The sequence below is a fragment of the Oncorhynchus mykiss genome, chromosome 23 (genome assembly GCF_013265735.2).
Source record: "Oncorhynchus mykiss isolate Arlee chromosome 23, USDA_OmykA_1.1, whole genome shotgun sequence".
NCBI lineage: Eukaryota > Metazoa > Chordata > Actinopteri > Salmoniformes > Salmonidae > Oncorhynchus > Oncorhynchus mykiss.
The window spans coordinates 11,529,037-11,556,631 of record NC_048587.1 but is presented as its reverse complement, the minus strand read 5'-3'; the positions used below and the strand labels follow the sequence as shown (position 1 = coordinate 11,556,631).

Below are 27,595 nucleotides of genomic sequence, written 5' to 3'. Positions count from 1 at the left end.
TCTCAGGATCTTAGACTGGGGTGAAGGTTCACCTTCCAACAGGACAACCACCCTAAGCACACAGCCAAGACAACGCAGGAGTGGCTTCAGGACAAGTCTCTGAATGTTCTTGAGTGGCCCAGCAAGAGCCTGGAATTAAACCTAATTGAACATCTCTGGAAAGACCTGAAAATAGCTGTGCAGCAATGCTCCCTATCCAACCTGACAGTGATTAAAAGGATATGCAGGAAATAATGGGAGAAACTCTCCAAATACAGGTATGCCATGATTGTAGAGTCATACCCAAGGAGTATCGAAGCTGTAATCGCTGCCAAAGGTGCTTCAGCAAAGTACTGAGTAAAGGGTCTGAATACCTATACCTGTAAATTAAATACTTCCATTAAAAAATATATCTAAATTAGAAAAAATGTTTAAAAAATGGTTCAAAACATTATGTGGGTATTGTGTGTAGATTGATGTTGAAAAAAATGTACTTAATTAATTTTAGAATAAGGCTGTAACCTAACAAAATGTGGAAAAAGTCAAGAGGTCTGAATACTTTCCGAAGGCACTGTATCTATATAATTTGGCTGTGTGTATTTTTAGACATAGGCCTATTGTAAATGTGTATTATTGTACAAATATATCTAAGCTACATATTATTTGGACAGAGGTAATAAACTATCCATTGATCAGCACAGCAATTGATAAAACAGGACCATGTTTGAAACACAAGTGGTTCTGAGCTTAATTCAATATTACATACTGTAGGTAAGCTAACTAGAAAGCTAGAAATCTTTTTCTTTTTGGGTTGGTTATGTAGGCCTCTTCTAACCCATTGTCTTCTACTATAGATAATAATAAAATTAGGCTATATCTTTAAATAAAAACGAAAGTCTGTCAGATTTGCAGTCATTACAATTAATTCAATACTCCTTAATCTTCCTGAATACTGCTATAGGCCTTTTCAAGACATGAGGTATAGGCCTATTGTTAACTTTTTGGTTAGTGACACTTTGATATCTTGATAATATGCAGCTGTTAAAGCCTATCAAAAGTTTGCAAGTTTAAACATGTGTCTGTTAGACCTATGAGCACGAATTAGATTGAGCAATAAGAGCCCCACTTGTGGTCTTCTTAAATTAAACTTGTTTTTGACAGTATGGACTCGAGCACAATGTACAGTAAGAGGCAATTTAGCAATTAGGATTCACTATCTGTAATGGTTATGATAAATTAGGCATTGTGGCTCACTGTTGACATATAGATAAATGCGCACATTTTTTATGTATATATTTTTGTTGTTGAGTACTCTAGTACTCAAACAGTCAAAAAAGTTAAAACGTCCATCCCTTGTTTGGAAAGAATCTAAGTATTGTTTTAAAACAAGTGGGCATGTGCCAAATCCACCTCTTCATTGTCGAACCGGAGCGAGGGAAGCTGTGGGTGGAGGGGCGATTTGCACATGGAACTTGGCAAAGGAGGGCATGAATTGTTGTTATTATTGTAATCCAAACCCAACCTTCATTTACTCGTTGTGACAGACTCAGGTTCCAAACTCAGTTTTAGACGAGACTGACATTAGGACCAATATTATCCTATTTACACATTGTAGTCAATTTTGACACTATAATACATTTTTCTGACTCATACCGATGCCATATTGGCCATTTTCAAAGGGATTAGTTGTTTTTTTAGGGTCAGTCGCTCTTTTATTCTCACATAATTGCTATACATTGTAATACTAGTGCTGTGTGTATGGAGAAGCCTGCCACTAGTCCTTGTAGATAGCACCATCATGTGGTGTGTAAACTATACTGACCAAAAATATTAAATGCAACATGTTAAGTGTTGGTCCCATGTTTCATGATGGGTAAAAAGACCCGGAAATGTTCCATACGCACAAAACCTAATTTCTCTACATTTCTTTGCATCCTTGTTAGTGAGCATTTCTCCTTTGCCAAGATAATCCAGAAGCTGATTAAACAGCATGATCATTACACAGATGCAACTTGTGCTGGGGACAATAAAATACCACTCCAAAATGTGCAGTTTTGTCACACAAGTTTTGAGGGATCGTGCAATCGGCATGCTGTTTGCAGGAATGTCCAACAGAGCTGATGCCAGAGAATGTAATGTTAATTTCTCTACCATAAGCTGCCTCCAACATCATTTAAGAGAATTTGGCAGTACGTCCAACAGACCTCACAACCGCAGACCACGTGTAACCACTCACACCCAGGACCTCCACATCCGGCTTCTTCACCTGCGGGTTCATCTGAGACAAGCCACCTGGACAACTGAGAAGTATTCAGTCCGTAATAAAGCAATTCAAGTCCTTAGGAAACTATGTAGTTATTATTTTTTTTTTATGTATTATTTCTTACATTGTTATCCCAGAAAAACTCAAGTGTTATTACATACAGCCGGGAAGAACTATTGGATATAAAAGCGATGTCAACATACCAACATTGCGACCAGGAATACGTCTTTCCAGAAGCGGATCCTTTGTTCGGACCTCCACCCTGGACATGGGATCTTATCCCAGAGGCTGACCCAAAACAACGCAGTCGCCGCAAGAGAGGCAGACGGAGCGGCCTACTGGTCAGACTCTGAAGGCGAGCACATCATCCACTGCTCCCGAGCATATTACTCACCGATGTCCAATCTCTAGATAACAAGATGGGAGACATCAGAGATTGTAACATACTCTGTTTCAAGGAAACATGACTCACTCGGGATATGTTGTCAGAGTCGGTACAGCCACCCGGTTTCTTCATGCATTGTTTTCTGCCACTCCCAAAAGATAGCATTTGTAGATAATTGGCCCTCATTCTGGAACTCACCCTCCTGTTGAGGAGTGACGGACTCCATCCTAGCTGGAGGGGTGCTCTCATCTTATCGACAAACATAGACAGGGCTTTAACTCCACCAGCTCCACAATGAGATAGCGTGCAGGCCAGGCAGCAGGCTCTTAGCCAGCCTGCCAGCTTAGTGGAAGCTGCTACTAGCACAGTCAGTGTAGTCAGCTCAGCTATCCCCATTGAGACCGTGTCTGTGCCTCGACCTAGGTTGGGCAAAACTAAATATGGTGGTGTTCTCCTTAGCAATCTCACTAGAATAAAGACCTCCTCCATTCCTGCCATTATTGAAAGAGAGTGTGATACCTCACATCTCAAAATAGGGCTACTTAATGTTAGATCCCTCACTTTCAAAGCAGTTATAGTCAATGAACTAATCACTGATCATAATCTTGATGTGATTGGCCTGACTGAAACATGGCTTAAGCCTGATGAATTTACTGTGTTAAATGAGGCCTCACCTTCTGGTTACACTAGTGACCATATCCCCCACACATCCCGCAAAGGATTTACAAAAAAATACAAATGTTTTCGTCTTTTGAGCTTCTAGTCATGAAATCTACGCAGCCTCCTCAATTACTTTTTATAGCTACTGTTTACAGGCCTCCTGGGCCATATACAGCGTTCCTCACTGAGTTTCTATCTGACCATATAGTCATGGCAGATAATATTCTAATTTTTGGTGACTTTAATATTAACATGGAAAAGTCCACAGACCCACTCCAAAAGGCTTTCGGAGCCATCATCGACTCAGTGGGTTTTGTCCAACATGTCTCCGGACCTACTCACTGCCACAGTCATACTCTGGACCTAGTTTTGTCCCGTGGAATAAATGTTGTGGATTTTAATGTTTTTCCTCATAATCCTGGACTATCGGACCACCATTTTATTACGTTTGCAATCGCAACAAATAATCTGCTCTGACCCCAACCAAGGATCATCAAAAGTCGTGCTATAAATTCTCAGACAACACAAAGATTTCCAGATGCCCTTCCAGACTCCCTCTGCCTACCCACGGATGTCAGAGTATAAACATCAGTTAACTCAATATAACCTTGTGCAATACCCTAGATACAGTCGCACCCCTAAAAACAAAAAACATTTGTCATGAGAAACCAGCTCCCTGGTATTCAGAACATACCCGAGCTCTAAAGGAAGATTTCAGAAAATTGGAATGTAAATGGCGCCACACCAAACTGGAAGTCTTCCGACTCGCTTGGAAAGACCGTACCGTGCAGTGTCGAAGAGTCCTCACTGCTGCTCGATCATCCCATTTTTCCAACTTAATTGAGGAAAATAAGAACAATTCAAAATGTATTTTTGATAATGTCGCAAAGCTAACTAAAAAGCAGCATTCCCCAAGAGAGGATGGCTTTCACTTCAGCAGTGATAAATTCATGAACCTCTTTGAGAAAAAGATCATGATCATTAGAAAGCAAATTACAGACTCTTTAAATCTGCCTATTCTTCCAAAGCTCAGTTGTCCTGAGTCTGCACAACTCTGACAGGACTTAGGATCAAGGGAGACACTCAAGTGTTTTAGTACTATATCTCTTGACACAATGACGAAAATAATAATGGCCTCTAAACCTTCAAGCTGCATACTGGACCCTATTCCAACTAAACTACTGAAAGAGCTGCTTCCTGTGCTTGGTCCTCCTATGTTGAACATAATAAACGGCTCTCTATACACCAGATGTGTACCAAACTCCCTAAAAGTGGCAGTAATAAAGCCTCTCTTGAAAAAGCCAAACCTTGACCCAGAAAATATAAAAAACTATTGGCCTATATCGAATAACTCATTCCTCTCAAAATTGCTTGAAAAAGCTGTTGTGTAGCAACTCACTGCCTTCCTGAAGACAAACAATGTATATGAAATGCTTCGTTCTGGTTTTAAACCCCATCATAACACCAAGACTGCACTTGTGAAGGTGGTAAATTACCTTTTAATGGCGTCAGACCAAGGCTCTGCATCGGTCCTCGTGCTCCTAGACCTTAGTGCTGCTTTTGATACCATCGATCACCACATTCTTTTGGAGAAATTGGAAACCCAAATTTGTCTCACACGGACAAGTTCTGGCCTGGTTTAGACCTTATCTGTCGGAAAGATATTAGTTTGTCTCTGCGGATGGTTTGTCCTCTGACAAATCAACTGTACATTTTGGTGTTCCTCAAGGTTCCGTTTTAGGACCACTATTGTTTTCACTGTATATTTTACCTCTTGGTGATGTCATTCGGAAACATAATGTTAACTTTCACTGCTATGTGGATGACACGCAGTTGTACAAGCCCCAAAATTGCCCTCATGTTGCCCATACATAAGGAAGTGGATGGGGGCAAATGTTCTACTTTTAAACTCAGACAAAACAGAGATGCTTGTTCTAGGCCCCAAGAAACAAAGATATATTCTGTTCAATCTGACAATTAATCTTGATGGTTGTACAGTCATCTCAAATTAAACTGTGAAGGACCTCGGTGTTACTCTGGACCCTGATCTCTCTTTTGATGAACATATCAAGACTGTTTCAAGGACAGCTTTTTTCCATCTACATAACATTGAAAAAATCAGAAACTTTCTGTCCAAAAATTATGCAGAAAAATTAATCCATGCTTTTGTCACTTCTAGGTTAGACTACTGCAATGCTCTACTTTCCGGCTACCCGGATGAAGCACTAAATAAACTTCAGATAGTGCTAAATACTGCTGCTAGAATCTGGACAAAAACCTAAATGTTTTATCATATTACTCCAGTGCTAGCCTCTCTACACTGGCTTCCGGTTAAGGCAAGGGCTGATTTCAAGGTTTTCCTGCTAACCTAAGCTTTACATGGGCTTGCTCCTACCCATCTTTCCGATTTGGTCCTGCCAATTCATACCTACACGTATGCTACGGTCACAAGACGCAGGCCTCCTTACTGTCCCTAGAATTTCTAAGCAAACAGCTGGAGGCAGGGCTTTCTCTTATAGAGCTCAATTTGTATAGAATGGTCTGCCTGCCCATGTGAGAGACACAAGCTCTGTCTCAACCTTTAAGTCTTTATTGAAGACTCATCTCTTCAGTGGGTCCTATGATTGAGTGTAGTCTGGCCCAGGAGTGTGAAGGTGAACGGAAAGGTACTGGAGCAACGAACCACCCTTGCTGTCTCTGCCTGGACGGTTCCCCTCTCTCCACAGGGATTCTCTACCTCTAACCCTATTACAGGGGCTGAGTCACTGGCTTACTGGTGCTCTTCCATGCCGTCCCTAGGAGGGGTGCGTCACTTGAGTGGGTTGAGTCACTGACGTGATCTTCCTGTGTGGGTTGGCGTCCCCCCCTTGGGTTGTGCCGTGGTGGAGATCTTTGTTGGCTATACTCTTTCTTGTCTCAGGATGGTAACTTGGTAGTTGAAGATATCCCTCTAGTGGTGTGGGGGCTGTGCTTTGGCAAAGTGGGTGGGGTTATATCCTTCCTGTTTGGCCCTGTCCGGGGGTATCGTCGGATGGGGCCACAGTGTCTCACTACCCCTCCTGTCTCAGCCTCCAGGATTTATGCTGCTGTAGTTTAAGTGTCGGGGGCTAGGGTCAGTATGTTATATCTGGAGTATTTTTCCTGTCTTATCCGGTGTCCTGTGTGAATTTAAGTATGCTCTCTCCAATTATTTCTTTTTTTCTCTCTCTCGGAGGAGCTGAGCCCTAGGACCATGCCTCAGGACTACCTGGACTGATGACTCCTTGCTGTCCCCAGTCCACCTGGCCGTGCTGCTGCACCAGTTTCAACTGTTTTGCCTGCGGCTATGGAACCCTGACCTGTTCACGGGACGTGCTACTTGTCCCAGACCTGCTGTTTTGCAACTCTCTGGAGACAGCAGGAGTGGTAGACATACTCTGAATGATCGGCTATGAAAAGCCAACTGACATTTACTTCTGAGGTGCTGACCTGTTGCCCCTCGACAACCACTATGATTATTATTATTTGACCCTTATTTGGTCATCTATGAACATTTGAACATCTTGGCCATGTTCTGTTATAATCTCCACCCGGCACAGCCAGAAGATGACTGGCCACCCCTCATAGCCTGGATCCTCTCTAGGTTTCTTCCTAGGTTCTGGCCTTTCTAGGGAGATTTTCCTAGCCACCGTGCTTATACACCTGCATTGCTTTCTGTTTGGGGTTTTAGGCTGGGTTTCTGTACAGCACTTTGAGATATCAGCTGATGTAAGAAGAGCTTTATGTATAAATTTGATTTGATCTCCACCCCGCTGATCCTCAACACTGGGTCCCCACAAGGGTGTGTCCTCAGCCCTCTCCTGTATTCCCTGTTCACCCATGACTGTTTGACCATGCACGCTTCCAACTCAATCATCAAGTTTGCAGACGACACTACAGTGGTAGGCATGACTACCAACAACGACGAGACGGCCTACAGGGAGGAGGTGAGGGCCCTGGGAGTGTGGTGTCAGAAAAATAACCTCTCACTTTATGTCAACAAAACAAAGGAGATGATCGTGGACTTCAGGAAACAGCAGAGGGAGCCCCCATCCACATCGACGGGACAGTAGTGGAGAAGGTGGAAAGTTTTAAGTTCCTCGGCGTACACATCACGGACAAACTGAAATGGTCCACCCACACAGACAGCGTGGTGAAGAAGGTGCAACAGCGCCTCTTCAACCTCAGGAGGCTGAAGAAATGTGGCTTGTCACCTAAAACACTGTAAAACAATTTACAGATGCAAAATCGAGAGCATCCTGTCGGGTTATATCACTGCCTGGTATGGCAACTGCACCGCCCTCAACCGCAAGGCTCTCCAGAGCGTAGTGCGGTCTGCACAACGCATCACCGGGGGCAAACTACCTGCCCTCCAGGACACCTACAGCACCCGATGTCACAGGAACGCCAAAAAGATCATCAAGGACAACAACCACCTGAGCCATTGTCTGTTCACCCCAGCATCATCCAGAAGGTGAGGTCAGTACAGGTGCATCAAGCTGGAACCGAGAGACTGAAAAACAGCTTCTATCTCAAGGCCATCAGACTGTTAAACAGCCATCACTAACATAGAGAGGCTGCTGCCAACATACAGACTAAGTCTCTGGCCACTTTAATAAATCGACTTAATAAAGGTATCACTAGTCACTTTAAATAACACCACTTTAATAATGTTTACATATCCCACATTACTCATCTCACATGTATATACGGTTCTATAGCATCCACTGCATCTTGCCTATGCTGCACGGCCATCACTCATCCATATATTTACAGTGGGGCAAAAAAGTATTTAGTCAGCCACCAATTGTGCAAGTTCTCCCACTTAAAAAGATGAGAGACCTGTAATTTTCATCATAGGTACACTTCAACTATGACAGACAAAATGAGGAAAAAAATCCAGAAAATCACATTGTAGGATTTTTTATGAATTTATTTGCAAATTATGGTGGACAATAATGGGGGTGGAAACATCATGCTTTGGTTAGGTTTTTCTGCAAAGGGACCAGGATGACTGATCCGTGTAAAGGAAAGAATGAATGGGGCCATGTATCGTGAGATTTTGAGTGAAAACCTCCTTCCATCAGCAAGGGCATTGAAGATGAAACGTGGCTGGGTCTTTCAAAATGACAATGATCCCAAACACACCACCCGGGCAACGAAGGAGTGGCTTCGTAAGAAGCATTTCAAGGTCCTGGAGTGGCCTAGCCAGTCTCCAGATCTCAACCCCATAGAAAATCTTTGGAGGGAGTTGAAAGTACGTGTTGCCCAGCAACAGCCCCAAAACATCACTGCTCTAGAGGAGATCTGCATGGAGGAATGGGCCAAAATACCAGCAACATTGTGTGAAAACCTTGTGAAGACTTACAGAAAACGTTTGACCTCTGTCATTGCCAACAAAGGGTAAATAACAAAGTATTGAGATAAACTTTTGTTATTGACCAAATACTTATTTTCCACCATAATTTGCAAATAAATTCATAAAAAATCCTGCAATGTGATTTTTCTGGAGAAAAAAAAATCTCATTTTGTCTGTCATAGTTGAAGTGTACCCATGATGAAAATTACAGGCCTCTCTCATCTGTTTAAGTGGAAGAACTTGCACAATAGGTGGCTGACTAAATACTTTTTTTGCCCCACTGTATATATTCTTTATTCACCCCTTTACATTTGTGTGTATAAGGTAGTTGTTGTGAATTTGTTAGATTACTTGTTAGATATTACTGCATTGTCGGAACTAGAAGCACAAGCATTTCGCTACACTCCCATTAACATCTGCTGACCATGTGTATGTGATCAATAAAATGTGATTTGACTCAAACTGGGCAGTTACATTTGCATAAACTATGTCTTTCACAGTTTTAAATGTGTTCAGGGTTTTAAATAGATAGGCAAGTCATGTATAGGTCTATTTACCTTAATAAATACCTTTTATTTGTTTGCCTGAAGTGTCAATCAACCGAAACGTTCCTAACCTTTGGTATCAACAAAAACATCATAGGAGGAGCTTTATACCAATACACGCATATTATCCCCTAAATTTTGCCACTGATTTACCGCTGAACAGTAAATTGAGCAAGTGGTTATTAAACATTGCCAACCTACTGTCTTTATTCTGAGGTTATGATTTCAATGACACCATATTCTTGTGTTCTTTTTCAGGCCGCTCCAGTCCATAGCGTTGAAATGTTGACACAATATTATTGTTATTCAACGTTGAGTGAAACTTGAACAGTCCCGTGTCTTGAGGTAGGCGTTTTTCCGACTGGCAACATTTGCAGCCACAACCAGCAACATTAATTTATGTTTAAATAGCGCATTCAATGGAAGACAATTCATTTTGAATGTTTCAGTTTCACGGATATAATCGGCGAGTTCATACTGTCAAGTTACCACAGCCACACAGTCATAATTGGCTATAGTAAAAATTAAAACAGAAATGTGCTTTTTGGTCTTAATTTAAGGTTAGCGTTATGCATAAGGTTAGCAGTGTGGTTAGGTTTTAAATCATATTTTAAGAAGATACATTGTCGAAATAGGCGGTGTTTATGACTTTTTGGCTGTGGTAACTAGTGACGATCCCATATTGAGATTACGAAAATGCAGAGCCAGGTCACATGTGTCTCTATCCAATCAGATTCCCTAGGCGGAGTCTGTCATGCCTACTGCAGTACAATCGTTTTTCACACAATAAAATATCCAGCTACTTAGTCGCGTAGGGTCTCTGTTAAATGAATGTGTAATTGTTGTTACAATGTATCGTCTCTGTATGGATATTTTGTTTACATTGACAGAGTAATAGTCAGGCGGCACAGGGGTCGATCGTATGCAGTATTCGCATAATGCTTCCAATGCCTAGTGTCGATGGGGACATTTTTGACTGTGTTCAACGAGGGAACGTTGAACATTGTGCACATATCATTCAACATGATCGATCTCTCCTCAAAGAGAAAGGTAAGGCTTACCTATGCATGTTTGGAGTATGCATTAGCCTATATAATTTACTGCACACACATTTGGGGAAAATGGGGAATGGATTATATTTTTCAACTAGCCTAGCTACCCGACTGTAGCCTATTCCAATGTCACTTCCGGGAAAGGTGCTTACCATACCATTATTCTAGGGAATGTGTTATTAATTTCTGTAGTTAAATGCTGAATAAAAAGGATGTCAGTAAAGATGTCTGTCGTCAGATCTTTACCATTAGCATGTATTACCCAGTCACTTAGTTGCATCAAATATGCATGAGTAAATTGCTTTGGTACAGGCAGCAGATATTGCTTTATGTAATGTTTTATAACCAATCTAACTATCTTAAAACTACTGGCCATATTAGGCCTAGTTTTAATTATGTCAAGTTTTAACAATGGCAAGTTTCAGAGTCCCATCACAGTTGATGACAGCTGACTGTTGATGTCTCCTGTTGTGATTTTGTCATGTTGTCAGAGAGAGAGATGCCTTAACTTGTCTGTGTTTTATCAATGATCTGAGATGGGTAGTTGTTCAGTCTATTCTCTCAGACACTTTTCAGCTCCTGACAGTAGTAAAGAGACAATAGTAGGCCTACTGCTCTTTGCGTGGTTAGGGAGTGACACTATCTCAAAGTAATAGAATAAATGTGATCATTTACAGTCATAGTACTTGAAGCATCTTTAAACACCAACATTTATTTTACTGTGAGATGTTCAATATCTTCTCTAAAGTTCTTCAGTCAAGACTGTCTCCTTTTAACAGCAAAACACAGGCTTTTCACACTGATGAGACTTGTCATATGTGTGTGTGTGTGTGTGTAGGTTGGGGTGGTTTTAGTCCTCTCCACTTTGCGTCCCTCCATGGTAACCGTGCCATGGTTGACATGTTGCTAAGCAACGGAGCTGACCCCAACCTGACCTGTGATGCAGGAATGACAGCCTTCCATTTCGCCTGCAGGTCAGTAACACTGATTGGACTAGGTAAGCCCCACTATCCACTCCTATTAAATCTGTGGAAAGGGACTAGGGGAAGAGCGTTGGGCCCCTGTAGGGCTGTGACGGGCATGGAATTTTGGGTGAAGGTAATTGGCTAGCCAAATGACTGTGGTCACCGTAATGACCGTTCAAATATTTTAAAAAATGAATGAAGACAGATTTTCTCATAGAATGAATAGAACTGGTGTCCCCATTCAAGTCAATGATGGTGTAATGGGTGGACGGGTGGCCATTGGGAGTGTACCCATAGGAGCAAAACAGGAAGTTAAAGTAGGAAGTAAAAGCAGAACATTTACCAATCAATATTTGCTTTGATTTGTTGATTCAACTCAACTGACATTATAAAAAATACATTCCATTGCAAGAGCCACATCATCATTTGAATGAACATTCTACATTACATAATTATTGCATCACAATACCAGCAATTGCGAGTGTACCCATGAGTTTACCAGTGAAATTACCGGGGTTAAAGGTTCCAACCCTGTTCTATTCATTCTGTTTCTATGTTTGCTGCTGCTGCAGGGATTGGGGCGTTGCCTAGGAAACCAAAGACTTGTTTGCTACAACACCTTGCTTGTTTCAGCAAGGAGCAACAACGTTTCATCACGTTGTTAAGAGTCCATGTTACAGCAGTTATTTTATTTTCATGATGGTCTACATCCGTAACCGTTGGTTATATGGTAATTGTGTCAGCCCAAGGCACCTGGAGCAGAAATGCCGCTCTCTCCTAGAAATTCCCCTCTCTTCTTCTCTCTGAAGTGTGCACTCATACAGTCCCCCTCATGGATGTAAATGGAGAGGACTGGTGTAAGAAATATGGTTAAACCTCCCTCCAGCCTGTACTTACATCAATCCAATGCTTTTAAATGCTTGAGGGGGAGTGACTGAGTATACACTTCAGGGAGAAATGGAATTGGAATACTAATTAATGCTATTAATATGTTATTGATGGTAATGTATCTGTCTCTCTAGGCATGGTAATGTATATGTGATGCACCAGATGATGCAGCATGGAGCTGACCTGCGCATGGTAGACCATCAGGGCAAAACCGCCCTACACCATGGAGTATGTGGAGGGAACATGTAAATACACACACACACACACACACACACACACACACACACACACACACACACATAAACAGACATTAACACACACACATAGCTGCATAATGTTATATATTATATATCAACTTCATCCCAAGCCGACAGATTTTAATTCTCCATCATTAAAATGTTTTGTTTGTTGTTTAACTTTTTATGCACTTTAGAATTCTTTGAAAAGCACTATACAAGTTTAAAAAATGATGTGTGTGTGTATATATACTGAACCAAGATATAAACGCAACATGCAACAATTTAAAATATTTTATTGAGTTACAGTTCATATAAGGAAATCATTTAAATAAATTAAATGCTTTCTGTAATATGTGAACTTTCATGTGCCTAAGTAGCAAACTTGTATGCCATCTGTAAATACAAATACAATTGTTAAATTATGAGCCTAGTTGGTTTAGCCACAGAAAAAGTCAGCAACCTTCCCACTAGCCATGATTTTCTGAGATAAAGAGTGGGCTGGACATGCTGATAGATGAGTTTGGATTGGTCTGCCATGTAGCATGCTTCTGTCTATTTGAGCTGGTCAGTATGTGTAGGTAAAATAAGGGCAACCATGGCATCCGTAACAGAGAGGGAGACGCGTCCATCCATGTATACAGATAGTCTAGCTACAGTGGTTCTTCCTTTAAAAGTTACGAGCTTGTGCCTCACTGTTAGTGGTAGATGGTGGCATTCTGTCATTACACCACACTATCACAAGGGGGAGTTAGAACGCTGATCTGTCAGTAGTCTAAACTGTGGCAATTAATGGAGCCGTTTTCAGTCTAAGAGTCTCTTCTCTGGTACTAGAGTCCTGCATCAGGCAGCAACAAAAAAACTGTTGGTGGTCCTGGAGTTAAGAGAGAACTTGGGTAAATACAATCGGTAATTTAACTTGTGATTTGAACTGACGATTTCTGAAAAATAGCCACGGTGGGCTTTTTGTTTCTCTCCCTCTAAAAACAGAAATGAATCATTCTAAATAAGTAACTGGCTTTATTTACAAATGAGTAAGAATGTCTCAGCCCATGTTCAAGAATGGTCTTTTTCCCTTTATTCAGATTACAATCTCTCACTTTCGGTAATTTGAAACGAAATCCTCTCCAAAATATTTTTTTTTTAAACAAGCCATAGAAAGTTGGTTACAATTTCAGTAAAATTAAAAATTAAAATAAAAAAGTAAGAACTTGTCTGTCGGCCCTGCATTAAAGACCAAAATTATTTAAAGAAAATTGTGATGAATACAAATATATACAGTGCCTTGCGAAAGTATTCGGCCCCCTTGAACTTTGCGACCTTTTGCCACATTTCAGGCTTCAAACATAAAGATATATGTATTTTTTTGTGAAGAATCAACAACAAGTGGGACACAATCATGAAGTGGAACGACATTTATTGGATATTTCAAACTTTTTTAACAAATCAAAAACTGAAAAATTGGGCGTGCAAAATTATTCAGCCCCTTTACTTTCAGTGCAGCAAACTCTCTCCAGAAGTTCAGTGAGGATCTCTGAATGATCCAATGTTGACCTAAATGACTAATGATGATAAATACAATCCACCTGTGTGTAATCAAGTCTCTGTATAAATGCACCTGCACTGTCACTGTTGTGAAGAAGTTTAAAGCCGGATTTGGATACAAAAAGATTTCCCAAGCTTTAAACATCCCAAGGAGCACTGTGCAAGCGATAATATTGAAATGGAAGGAGTATCAGACCACTGCAAATCTACCAAGACCTGGCCGTCCCTCTAAACTTTCAGCTCATACAAGGAGAAGACTGATCAGAGATGCAGCCAAGAGGCCCATGATCACTGGATGAAATGCAGAGATCTACAGCTGAGGTGGGAGACTCTGTTCATAGGACAACAATCAGTCGTATATTGCACAAATCTGGCCTTTATGGAAGAGTGGCAAGAAGAAAGCCATTTCTTAAAGATATCCATAAAAAGTGTTGTTTAAAGTTTGCCACAAGCCACCTGGGAGACACACCAAACATGTGGAAGAAGGTGCTCTGGTCAGATGAAACCAAAATTTAACTTTTTGGCAACAATGCAAAACGTTATGTTTGGCGTAAAAGCAACACAGCTGAACACACCATCCCCACTGTCAAACATGGTGGTGGCAGCATCATGGTTTGGGCCTGCTTTTCTTCAGCAGGGACAGGGAAGATGGTTAAAATTGATGGGAAGATGGATGGAGCCAAATACAGGACCATTCTGGAAGAAAAACCTGATGAGACTGGGACGGAGATTTGTCTTCCAACAAGACAATGATCCAAAACATAAAGCAAAATCTACAATGGAATGGTTCAAAAATAAACATATCCAGGTGTTAGAATGGCCAAGTCAAAGTCCAGACCTGAATCCAATCGAGAATCTGTGGAAAGAACTGAAAACTGCTGTTCACAAATGCTCTCCATCCAACCTCACTGAGCTCGAGCTGTTTTGCAAGGAGGAATGGGAAAAAATGTCAGTCTCTCGATGTGCAAAACTGATAGAGACATACCCCAAGCGACTTACAGCTGTAATCGCAGCAAAAGGTGCCGCTACAAAATATTAACTTAAGGGGGCTGAATAATTTTGCACGCCCAATTTTTCAGTTTTTGATTTGTTAAAAAAGTTTGAAATATCCAATAAATGTCGTTCCACTTCATGATTGTGTCCCACTTGTTGTTGATTCTTCACAAAAAAATACAGTTTTATATCTTTATGTTTGAAGCCTGAAATGTGGCAAAAGGTCGCAAAGTTCAAGGGGGCCGAATACTTTCGCAAGGCACTGTACCAGTTTAATTTAAGGACCAAAAAATTGACAGCTGTGCCATATTGATTGCAAAATAGTTTGGGAGAGATTTTCGATGTACCAATTCCATGGCACATGGTTTATGAATTGACACGCAATTTTCTGTTTATTATAACCTACTGCAGGCCTAAAACCTATGGGTTTAACCTTCTGAATTAATTATTATATTGAAGATAGAAGGCGGGAAATGAGGCGTTGAAGATGGCGAGGAACGAGATGGAGACAATCCATGCCAGGCACACCTGTAAGCTCTGGAACTCCACCTCCTGTTTGTGGACTCATGAAAATACCTGTCTATTTGTTGAAAAATCACCCCGATTAACATATTTAGTCATTCCATGATGGGTTATTAGCAGGACAATAGACTCTTCATACATCGATTTATTTACAAAATGGTAATTTAATAGCCCGGCTACTGTAGGTGTGAAAATCCCCTAACTTGCAATGTATTACATTCAACTACATTTTAGTTGCATTTTCCCCCAGCTCCACGACCACTGTTAAAACCTTGCTGAGATTATCAATGTATTTGTTGTACCGTCAGTTTCTCAAGCCACCAGTTCATCTTTGCTTGTTGGCTTGGCAGAGTTACGGATGAATGTTTTCAGGAGATTTTTAGATAAATTGTAGTCATACCGTAGGCGACATGAGTCTCACTAGTGTTGAGTAATGTGTTGTAGATCTTTTATTTATTTGTTTATTTATTTTTATTTAACCTTTATTTTACTATTTTACTACATAAAGGTCTACTTACAATGCAAACCTGGGCATGTTTGGGTCATTGTCTGTATTTGGAGAATAAAAAAAATAAAATTTAGCCTAACAGACAAAATTAGGTACAATAATAGAAATATACATGTAAATAGGCCTAAACGGAACAAAATATTGCTATAATTCTACTTTGAAAGAAACAATGTGTACCCAGAAACACCTCTCTGACGTAGGGTCCAGTGTATTTCTTGATGATATCTTCCTCAAAGAAATCTCGAGCCATGATACCTGAAAAAGGAGGCAACAGTGAATTATTGTGGAGCACATAGCAGTCCGTGAGGTGTAGGCTACGGTATTTTGTGTACCTTTGGCTTTGTAAATAGCTAAACTTACCATCAAAAATCAAATATGGGCCTGGTCCCTGGCGATAAATTTACTGGCAGCATCATTAAATAGTACCAGCAAAACACTAGTCTCAATGTCAACAGTGAGAGGCGACTCTGGGATGCTGGCCTTCTAGGCAGAGTTCCTCTGTCCAGTGTCTGTGTTCTTTTGCCCATCTTAATCTTTTATTTTTATTGGCCAGTCTGAGAAATGGCTTTTTCTTTGCAACTCTGCCTAGAAGGCCAGCATCCCAGAGGACTTGTGTGGCATTTGTTTCTCAAACTAGACATTCTAATGTACTTGTTCAGTTTTGCACCGGGGCCTCCCACTCCTCTTTCTATTCTGGTTAGAACCCATTTGTGTTGTTCTGTGAAGAGAGTAGTACACAGCGTTGTATGAGATCTTCAGTTTCTTGGCAATTTCTTGCATGGAATAGCCTTAATTTCTCATAACAAGAATAGACTGACAAGTTTCAGAAGAAAGATCTGTGTTTCTGGCCATTTTGAGCCTGTAATCAAACTGACAAATGCTGATGCTCCAGATACTCAACTAGTCTAAAGAAGGCCATTTTTATTGCTTCCTTAATTAGAACAACAGTTTTCAACTGTGAAAACATAATTCTAAAAGGGTTTTCTAATTATCAATTAGCCTTTTTAAATGATACATTTTGATTAGCTAACACAATGTGCAATTGGAACACAGGAGTGATCGTTGCTGATAATGGGCATCTGTACGCCTATGTAGATATTCCATTAAAAAAATTCAGCAGCACAGTTTCTGTCACCAACACCCTGAATAACATAAAACAGCCTAACCAGCTCTGCTAGGGCGAATAAAAGGGTCAGAGTAAGCTGTTCTCTCATTTGTGTCTGGAAGTACTGTAGCTAGCCAACGTTAGCCAGTTAGCTTGGTTGCTTGACTGCTGTTATTAGTACAGAATGCTCAGATCAACCCTACTCCTCGGCCAGAGCGTCCAGTGTGCACTCTGAATGCTCCGAGAGCGAAACGCTCTGAATTGACAAATTGATAATCTGACAACGCTCTGAGTTTACGGGCGGGGCTAAAGCTTAAGATGGTGTGAACAATGCTGAATGGGTGTAGACAAAGAAGAGCTCTCCAGTAGGTGTACCAAAATATTCAACAGCCATTTTCTCAAAATTCATTTTTATCAGGTTTCAAAGCAGATTTACTTTCCCATTGTTCCTCAAATGTAGTAAATAATATACAATTGTATAGCTCGGAGTCTCTACTTTATCCAATGTCAGAAACACCATTTCAAATTTTGCTACATAAGACCGATTTGAGCCAGTCGGTCACATTTTTGCTTTACCATTATGGTGCATTGTATGTAAATTGATGAGGGGAAAAAATATATTTCATCCATTTTAGAATAAGGCAGTAATGTAACAAAATGTGGAAAAAGTCAAGGGGTTGTTCAGTAGACTGTATATATGTAGTGCATAAGTGACATGATGTCATAACATATGATGAGATATGATATTCATAAACTATATACATAAAGAGTCACACACTGTAATATATATATATATATATATATATATATATATATATATATATATATATATATATATATATATATATATATATATATATATATATATATATATATATATATATATATATATATATATATATATATATATATATATATATATATAAATAAATACAGTGGCAAGAAAAAGTATGTGAACCCTTTGGAATTACCTGGATTTCTGCATAAATTGGTCATAAAATTGCATCTGATCTTCATCTCAGTCACAACAATACACAAACACAGTGTGCTTAAACTAATAACACACAAGCAATTATACATTGTAATTCCTTTATTGAACACACCATGTAAATATTCACAGTGCAGAGTGGGAAAAGTATGTGAACCCTTGGATTTAATTACTGGTTGACCCTCCTTTAGCAGAAATAACCTCAACCAAACGTTTTCTGTAGTTGCGGATCAGACCTGCACAATGGTCAGGGGGAATTTTGGACCATTCCTCTTTACAAAACTTTTTCAGTTCAGCAATATTTTTGGGATGTCTGGGGTGAACCGCTCTTTTGAGGTCATACCACATCATCTAAATCAGGTTGAGGTCAGGACTCTGACTGGGCCACTCCAGAAGACGTATTTTCTTCTGTTGAAGCCATTCTGTTACTTCAGTGTTATGGGTCGTTTTCCTGTTGCGTCACCCAACTTCTGTTGAGCTTCAATTGGCAGACAGATATCCTTACATTCTCCTGCAAAATGTCTTGATAAACTTGGGAATTAATTTTTCCGTGAATGATGGCAAGCTGTCCAGGCCCTGAGGCAGCAAAGCAGCCCCAAACCATGATAATCCCTCCACCATACTTTACAGTTGGAATGAGGTTTTGATGTTGGTGTGCAGTGCCTTTTCTCCTCACATAGTGTTGTGTGTTTCTTCCAAACAACTCAACTCAACTTAGTTTAATCTGTCCACAGAATATTTTGCCAGTAGCGCTGTGGAACATCCAGGTGCTCTTTTGCGAACTTTAGACGTGCAGCAATGTTTGTTTTGGACCGTAGTGTCTTTGTCTGTGGTGTCCTCCCATGGAACACCATTATTCATTAGTGTTTTACGTATCGTATCTCCATTTATAGACAATTTGTCTTACTGTAGACTGATGAACATCAAGGCTTTTAGAGATACTTTTGTAACCCTTTCCAGCTTTATATAAGTCAACAATTCTTAATTTGAGGACTTCTGAGATCTCTTTTATTCGAGGTGTGGTTCACATCAGGCACTGCTTGTTGTGAATAACAAACTCAAATTTTGTGAGTTTTATAGGGCAGAGCAACTTTAACCAACATCTCCAATCTCGTCTCATAGATTGGACTCCAGGATAGCTGACTCCTACTCCAATTAGCTTTTGGAAAAGTCATTATCCAAGGGGTACACGTACTTTTTCTAACCTACACTGTGAATGTTTAAATTATTTATTCAATATAGACATGAAAAATACAATAATTTGTGTGTTATTAGTTTAAGCACACTGTGTTTATCTATTGTTGAGACTTAGATGAAGATCAGATCACATTTTATGACCAATTTATGCAGAAATCCAAAGGGTTCACTTACATACAGTGGGGCAAAAAAGTATTTAGTCAGCCACCAATTGTGCAGGTTCTCCCACTTAAAAAGATGAGAGGCCTGTAATTTTCAGCATAGGTACACTTCAACTATGACAGACAAAATGAGGAAAAAAATCCAGAAAGTCACATTGTAGGATTTTTTTATGAATTTATTTGCAAATTATGGTGGAATATACATATTTGGTCACCTACAAACAAGCAAGATTTCTGGCTCTCACAGACCTGTAACTTCTTCTTTAAGAGGCTCCTCTGTCCTCCACTCGTTACCTGTATTAATGGCATCTGTTTGAACTTGTTATCAGTATAAAAGACACCTGTCCACAACCTCAAACAGTCACACTCCAAACTCCACTATGGCCAAGACCAAAGAGCTGTCAAAGGACATCAGAAACAAAACTGTAGACCTGCACCAGGCTGGGAACACTGAATCTGCAATAGGTAAGCAGCTTGGTGAAGAAATCAACTGTGGGAGCAATTATTAGGAAATGGAAGACATACAAGACCACTGATAATCTCCCTCGATCTGGGGCTCCCCCGTGGGGTCAAAATGATCACAAGAACGGTGAGCAAAAATCCCAGAACCACACGGGGGGACCTAGTGAATGACCTGCAGAGAGCTGGGACCAAAGTAACAAGCCTACCATCAGTAACACACTACGCCGCCAGGGACTCAAATCCTGCAGTGCCAGACGTGTCCCCCTGCTTAAGCCAGTACATGTCCAGGCCCGTCTGAAGTTTGCTAGAGAGCATTTGGATGATCCAGAAGAAGATTGGGAGAATGTCATATGGTCAGATGAAACCAAAATATAACTTTTTGGTAAAAACTCAACGCGTCATGTTTGGAGGACAAAGAATGCGGAGTTGCATCCAAAGAACACCATACCTACTGTGAAGCATGGGGTTGGAAACATCATTTTTCTGCAAAGGGACCAGGACGATTGATCCGTGTAAAGGAAAGAATGAATGGGGCCATGTATCGTGAGATTTTGAGTGAAAACCTCCTTCCATCAGCAAGGGCATTGAAGATTAAACATGGCTGGGTCTTTCAGCATGACAATGATCCCAAACACACCAAACACACCGCCCAGTCAAGGAGTGGCTTCGTAAGAAGCATTTCAAGGTCCTGGAGTGGCCTAGCCAGTCTCCAGATCTCAACCCCATAGAAAATCTTTGGAGGGAGTTGAAAGTTCGTGTTGCCCAACAGCCCCAAAACATCACTGCTCTAGAGGAGATATGCATGGAGGAATGGGCCAAAATACCAGCAACAGTGTGTGAAAACCTTGTGAAGACTTACAGAAAACGTTTGACCTCTGTCATTGCCAACAAAGGGTATATAACAAAGTATTGAGATAAACTTTTGTTATTGACCAAATACTTATTTTCCACCATAATTTGCAAATAAATTCATAAAAAATCCTACAATGTGATTTTCTGGATTTTTTTTCCTCAATTTGTCTGTCATAGTTGAAGTGTACCTATGATGAAAGGCCTCTCTCATCTTTTTAAGTGGGAGAACTTGCACAATTGGTGGCTGACTAATTTTTTTTTATTTTTTATTGTCATTAATTCATTCAGAATTATATAAAAGCCCCTTAGGATCTGTGAGAATATCTGAGAATATCTAATGGAAAATGCCCCTTAGATATTAATATAGATATTAATATATACAATCCTCTAAATGTAATTATTGGCGGAGTGTCACATCATTAACAAAATATTTTCCGATATACTGTAGGCCTTACACAGGCCATAGGAGTCTCGCTAGTGTTGAGTAATGTTCTGTTAAAAATGGTGTAGGTCTTGTTTATTTAATGAGCATATGGAAGTTAGAAGCAAAAACCTATTATTTATTTGAGCACTATTTCAGCATCGTTTCGCTCTGCTCTGAGGGCAAGCATGGGGACTGGTCTTGATAAATCAATGAGATTTACATTTTCACTTAATCTCCGTTTGAGTATTGGTTAGACAAGAATTAGAACATTCGGGTGCAAAAATGTTATGCTCTTAGTGTAACCTTTATTTAACTAAGCAAGTCAGTTAAGAACAAATTCTTATTTACAAGGACAGCCTACTCCTTCCTCCCGTTGTACAGCGCCATATTTGACATTCCATTCAAATGGAAACCCTGCGTGTTTTGTTTTTCTCTGAATAGAAACACCATAATATTAAACAAATATATTAAGCCAAATGTCTTCAAATCAATCCCATATACTATGTTATTACAAAAAGGTTTTAAATTCTCTGCCAATGCAGAAGACTATCAAATGATTCTCAAAGATGCCCTCTGGTGCTCAACCTAGCAATAACTTGTATTAACAGAAAAAATGGCTGACAAATAAATAATGTGCCGCAGAATGCTGCAGCAGCTCGCAAGGTGTACCGCAGTATGACGTAACTTTGAAAGGAGGAACCACTGTACACTGCGTCTCACAAAGACACGGCTGTTCGAACCAAAAATCTCTAATTTTGACTCATTATATATATATATATACATTATTATTTTTCAAAGGACAGATTTCCACCGGTCTAATGTCCATTGCTCATGTTTCTTGGACCAAGCAAGTATCTTCTTATTATTGGTGTCCTTTAGTAATGGTTTCTTTGCAGCAATTCGATCATGAAGGCCTGATTCATGCAGTCTCCTCTGAACAGTTGATGTTGAGATGTGTCTGTTACTTGAACTCTGTGAAGCATTTATTTGGGCTGCAGTCTGAGGTGCAGTTAACTCTAATAAACATATCCTCTGCAGCAGAGGCAACTCTGGGTCTTCCTTTCCTGTGGTGGTCCTCATGAGAGCCAGTTTCATCATAGCGCTTGATGGTTCTTGGAATTTTCTCACCTTCATGTCTTAAAGTAATGATGACTGTCGTTGTCTTTGTTTATTTTGGCTGTTCTTGCAATAATATGGACTTAGCTCTATTTGGTAAAAGCCTATCTTCTGTTTACCATCCCTACCTTGTCACAACACAACTGATTGGCTCAAAAAAAAAAAGAAAAAAAAGACAAATTAACTTTTAACAAGGGACGACCGTTAATTGAAATGCATTCCAGGTGACTACCTCATGAGGATGGTTGAGAATGCCAAGAGTGTGCAAAGCTGTCATCAAGGCAAAGGGTGGCTACTTTGAAGAATCTCAAATATAAAATATATTTTGATTTGTTTAACACTTTTTTGATTACTACATGATTCCTTATGTGTATTTCATAGTTTTGATGTCTTCACTATTATTCTACATTGTAGAAAATAGTAAAACAAATAAGAATAACCTTTGAATGAGTATGTGTTTCCGAAGGTTTGACTGGTACTGTATATAGCGTGTGCGACCCTCATTTATATTTATAGCTTACTGTTAGTTTTCAGAGTCAGCACCTCTACATAAAATAATTTTCTCTGGGTGTGCTCCAGCTCCAGCTTTTTATTATACACACGCATGCACATACATCAAAACACACACACTCTGACCCCGAGTTGTGTCTCCCAGTGTAGCGATGCAGTACCTGTGGGAGACAGGACTGTTTAGGTGGTGTGATGGAGACATGTACCATGTTACACCTCTACACCTGGCTGCTGATACTGGCAACACTGAGGTGGTCCGTTACCTGCTCCGAGGAAAGGTGAGACATACACACTTGCTTGGTAAGTAAGTCCGATGATGACTTTCATGTTTCACTTCTATTGGGGAGTTTCGCTATGGAGTTACCCTTAAGAGTTACGTTCCTCAAATCACATTATATCTTACGAACAGGGCATGTAAGGTTGTGGGTCGTGTACCAATAATATCTCCTTTCTCCTAAAAACATTGGATTTGTGGAGGCATGGGCAATCTGGAGTTTCCACCATATTTATTATACCATATTTATTTTTCATGTCAGTGAAGGGATGGGGAATCTCAATTGCATACTTATCGTGTCCTCTCTTGGTGACGACTGACTGCACCTGAGATGGCCACTGTCCTCGGTTATGTGGTGCTGGCTTTCTAGTGGACGTCGCTGTCCACTAGAATGGTGCTGAATCTCTGTGAAATGCCATCTTTGCTGAAAGATCTGGAGACCGATGGAGCCCTCGGCAGTAGTATCCTTCAGCGTTTTAGGATTGTTGCTGCACTGTTTTAAAGTATTTTTTGTTTGTGTGTGTGGCAGAGGTGTATGGTGGAGACTGTGGATGAGGATGGGTTGACAGCAGTCCATGTGGCAGCTGAGAGGGGCTGTGTAGAGGTGTGTTGGACGCTGTTACAGAGATCCGGCTTCAGGATGCTGCACTTGAAGACCTATAGCGGACACACGCCTCTGGATCTCTGCAGGCAGGGAAAGACATTCAGGTGGGTCCCAATATCTATAACATTTACCTTCAAATTGGTTTTGTTCATTAGGCACAAAACGGAAGAAAACTGACCAAAATGTAATTTTTATTTTCATCTTGTGAAACATTTTTAAAACGTTTTCCATTGTGTAACCTAATGAATATAACCCAGGAATATATACCACTGTCAACGTCTTCTGTCCATCTAACTGTCCCATTGCCATACCGTCACCTGGAACATCACATTAACATTTTAACCATCTTTATTATGTTGGGGTTGTATTTCCACAGACACTTGCAGCTGACCAAACTACTGACCCGCTACATGAGGGAGCCACCATTTAACAAACCTGATGAGTCCCACCGTAAGTGCTGACGCTGTGATGATAAGTTTAACTGTAATGAACATTGTGTGACATTGAATTGTGTTTCTCTGTATAATTGTGTGTATGCGTGGGTCTCTCTCTCTGGATGTGTGTGTTTGCGCGTGCATGCATCCAGTCCTTTACTACTGGACGTTATTCTTCCCATGTCTGATTGGAGGAGCTATTCTGATTATCGCAACAATGTTGGGGGGCTACGGAGGGATAACGTGCGCCGTCCTCTTCCCCTGGCTGGCCAGGAGTATATTTTCCCAGTTCCACCGCATGACGACCTACCAGAGGTATAGACACTGTGTGTGTGTGTGTGTGCTAACTATGTGTGTATCTGCACTATACAGTAAATTAATCTATTGTATTGGTCTTTGTTCCATTACCTGTCCTATGTTGTGTTGCAGGTTGGCCAACCCCGTCTACCTAGGGACTGTGATAGCTGGATTGTTCCACTCTCTAGTCTGCTTCTACTATAGAATACTACCGCCTAATATCCTTTATATTACAGTGATAGTATATTACCTAATATCGTGTACTGCCTAATTCTATTACAAAGTATATACTTTTCGCATACATTGAATGCCTGATGAAGACTGTGGCTTTAAACAAATCAAATTGCAAATCTTGCTAGTGACCGTAGTTACTGGAGGTTGTGGTAAATTATTCTGTAGCTGAATTATGATAAATATACTTTACACTGACTATCCATCATATGTATGTAGCCTACATCTAGTATATTTAAGCAATAATGCACGAGGGGGTGTGGTATATGGCCAATATACCACGGCTAAGGGCTGTTCTTCCGCACGACGCAATGCAGAGTGCCTTGATACAGCCCTTAGCTGTGGTATATTGGCTGCATACCACAAACATCCGAGGGGCCTTATTGCTCTTATAAACTGGTTACCAACGTAATTACAGCAGTAAAATAAATGTTTTGTCATACTCGTGGCATATGGTCTGATATACCACGGCTGTCATCCAATCAGCATTCAGGGCTCGAACCACCCAGTTTATAATGTTGGTTGAGTCTTAACCCACTGTGACGCTTGTGGGGTGATGGTGTTCTGGGTCATGTGTCGCTGGTCCAGTTCTCTGTGGTTCTGGTCTTGTTCTGGATGGTTCTAACCCAGGATCCTGGAGAGTTGGGACCGGGAGATGCAGATCCTCGCTTCTCCTCCATAACAGACCTGCTGGAGAACAACCAGAATCCGCAGAGGTTCTGCATCTACTGTGAGGTGAGGAGAACCAGTCAAGAGAACCAATCAATCTTTATTATGAGTTGAAACAGACCGAAGTTCTGTATCTACTGTAACATGAGGAGAGCAAGTTTAAGTTGGTGTTGCAGCTGAGAATTGAGTTGTGGCCAGTTTATCCTGCCCTCATTTTGTCATGGTATTATAGTGGCGACTATAGTCTCCACTATAGTAAGTGTTGATTGGGCAATGCATGTTAACTTGACTCGTCAATCCTCAATATTCTTGAACGAAACTGTGCACATCCACAGAGAACTACATTCCCTAAATGCTCATCAAACAGCGCCTCGATCCATTCAGCAGTTTTCTTTTATAAAGCTAGGTTTATGGCATTCTGCCATTTCTAGTTGACTCAACTTTGGCAAATGTGTTGAGGCAACTCAGGAGTGTATGTAAGCAGACCTTTCCTGCCCCAATGTAAATAAAAAAATTGTGTTGCAGCTGGTTGCCTTGATTTTTTAAAAGTTGACTCAACTCAAATTGTACAGTGTATGCATATCAATAGCAGTAGCTATTGTTCATATGTCACATTTAGGGTATGCTTGCTTATCTGAATTTCCTTAATTTTGGGGAATTGCCAACACTATGTCACTTAGACATATAGTTTTTATATTTATATATGATATGATTATAGAAAAGATTAGTATTTCTCACTGCTATTCCCTCTCTCTCCATCTAGTTGTTCCAGCCAGACCATACTAAACACTGTAAATTGTGTGATGTGTGTGTGAGGGATTACGACCACCACTGCCTGTTCCTGAACCGCTGTGTTGGCGGTGGCAACCACCGCCTCTTCATCATCTTTATCCTCTCCATGGCCACAGCACACCTCCTTTTCATTGCCGTGGCAACTTACCACCTGTATGTGGTCGTGGTATCCCTCGAGGACCAGTCATTGGTTAGGGCAGTAGCTGCACAGTTCTGGGTGGTCTCCCTGACGATAATGAACTTTCTGACAATCCTTTGGGAGGTGTGGTTGTTGACGGAACAGTTTGACGCCATCGCCATTGGGACTACCACCTACTTCAAACCTACCTGCGAGACTCGGCCACGGTCGCTAGGACAACGCTGGACAGCGGTGCTTACCTTTCTATTGGAGGGGAGGAGACGGTTAGATTATGGACTCACGGGGGACAAGATCTCCATAGACATTTAGATAATATGGACTCTAAAACCTATGGTGAAATGAAGAACAATGTATATTTTGTCAGTTTTCCATTCTTAAAACCAGCTGGATCTTCTAGCCTGTTGAGCTAAAGCCTAGGCATTACCTCGGGAAGCAAATACCGCTATTAAACATATAACAAGTGGTGTGTAGACCAGAATGAGTTCTAAGAGATCTTAACATTAGAGATAACATGTTACTTAGATTGTCTTTTGAGAGTGCGGTCGTAAACATGTCTGTTAAACATTATTCTGGAACATACACTGCCGTTCAAAAGTTTGGGGTCACTTAGAAATGTCCTTGTTTTTGAAAGAAAAGCACATTTTTTTTGTCCATTTAAATAACATCAAATTGATCAGAAGTACAGTGTTGACATTGTTAATGTTGTAAATGACTATTGTAGCTGTAATGGAATATCTACATAGGCGTGCAGAGGCCCATTATCAGCAAACATCACTCCTGTGTTCCCATGACACGTTGTGTTAGCTAATCCAAGTTGAGCATTTTAAAAAGGCTAATTGATCATTAGAAAACCCCTTTGCAATTATGTTAGCACAGCTGAAAACTGTTGTCCTGATTTTAAAGAAGCAATAAAACTGTCCTTCTATAGACTAGTTGAGTATCTGGAGCATCAGCATTTGTGGGTTCAATTACAGGCTCAAAATGGCCAGAAACAAAGATCTTTCTTCTGAAACTCGTCAGTCTATTCTTGTTCTGAGAAATGAAGGCTATTCCATACAAGAAATTGCCAAGAAACTGAAGATCTCGTTCAACGCTGTGTACTACTCCCTTCACAGAACAGCTTAAACTGTCTCTAACCAGAATAGAAAGAGGAGTGGGAGGCCCCGGTGTTCAACTGAGCAAGAGGACAAGTACATTTGTGTGTCTAGTTTGAGAAACAGATGCCTCACAAGTCCTCAACTGACAGCTTCATTAAATAGTACCCACAAAACACCAGTCTCAACGTCAACAGTGAAGAGGCGACTCCGGGATGCTGACCTTTTGATAATGGGCATATGTAGATATTCCATATAAAGAAATCAGACGTTTCCAGCTAGTCATTTACAACATTAACAATGTCTACACTGTATTTCTGATCAATTT

General features: G+C 40.5%; 2 protein-coding genes across 3 annotated transcripts in view; one reads left to right on the top strand and one right to left on the bottom strand.

The window, feature by feature from the left end:
* The window catches only part of wdfy4 (WDFY family member 4), a 179,575-nt gene extending 169,816 nt beyond the window's left edge, over nucleotides 1-9,759 (bottom strand). The window contains exon 1 of the mRNA XM_036960206.1: nucleotides 9,411-9,759. The gene's annotated coding sequence lies outside the window, so the exon portion shown is untranslated. The remainder of the gene's footprint in view (nucleotides 1-9,410) is intronic.
* Nucleotides 9,760-9,937: 178 nt separating this feature from the next.
* On the top strand, nucleotides 9,938-26,841 carry LOC110502237 (protein S-acyltransferase 24). 2 transcript variants are annotated; one of them, XM_021580114.2, is made up of 10 exons: nucleotides 9,938-10,259; nucleotides 11,100-11,235; nucleotides 12,249-12,359; nucleotides 22,879-23,011; nucleotides 23,537-23,715; nucleotides 23,988-24,061; nucleotides 24,198-24,360; nucleotides 24,475-24,560; nucleotides 25,118-25,308; nucleotides 26,006-26,841. In XM_021580114.2, exons 1-10 carry the CDS (start codon nucleotides 10,148-10,150, stop codon nucleotides 26,480-26,482), a joined length of 1,662 nt encoding a protein of 553 aa, XP_021435789.2. In that variant the 5' UTR covers nucleotides 9,938-10,147; the 3' UTR covers nucleotides 26,483-26,841. The 2 variants fall into 2 exon arrangements, with proteins under 2 accessions (XP_021435789.2, XP_021435790.1); XM_021580115.2 differs by lacking the exon at nucleotides 9,938-10,259 and having other exon boundaries at nucleotides 11,130-11,258.
* The last annotated feature ends 754 nt before the right edge of the window (nucleotides 26,842-27,595 follow it).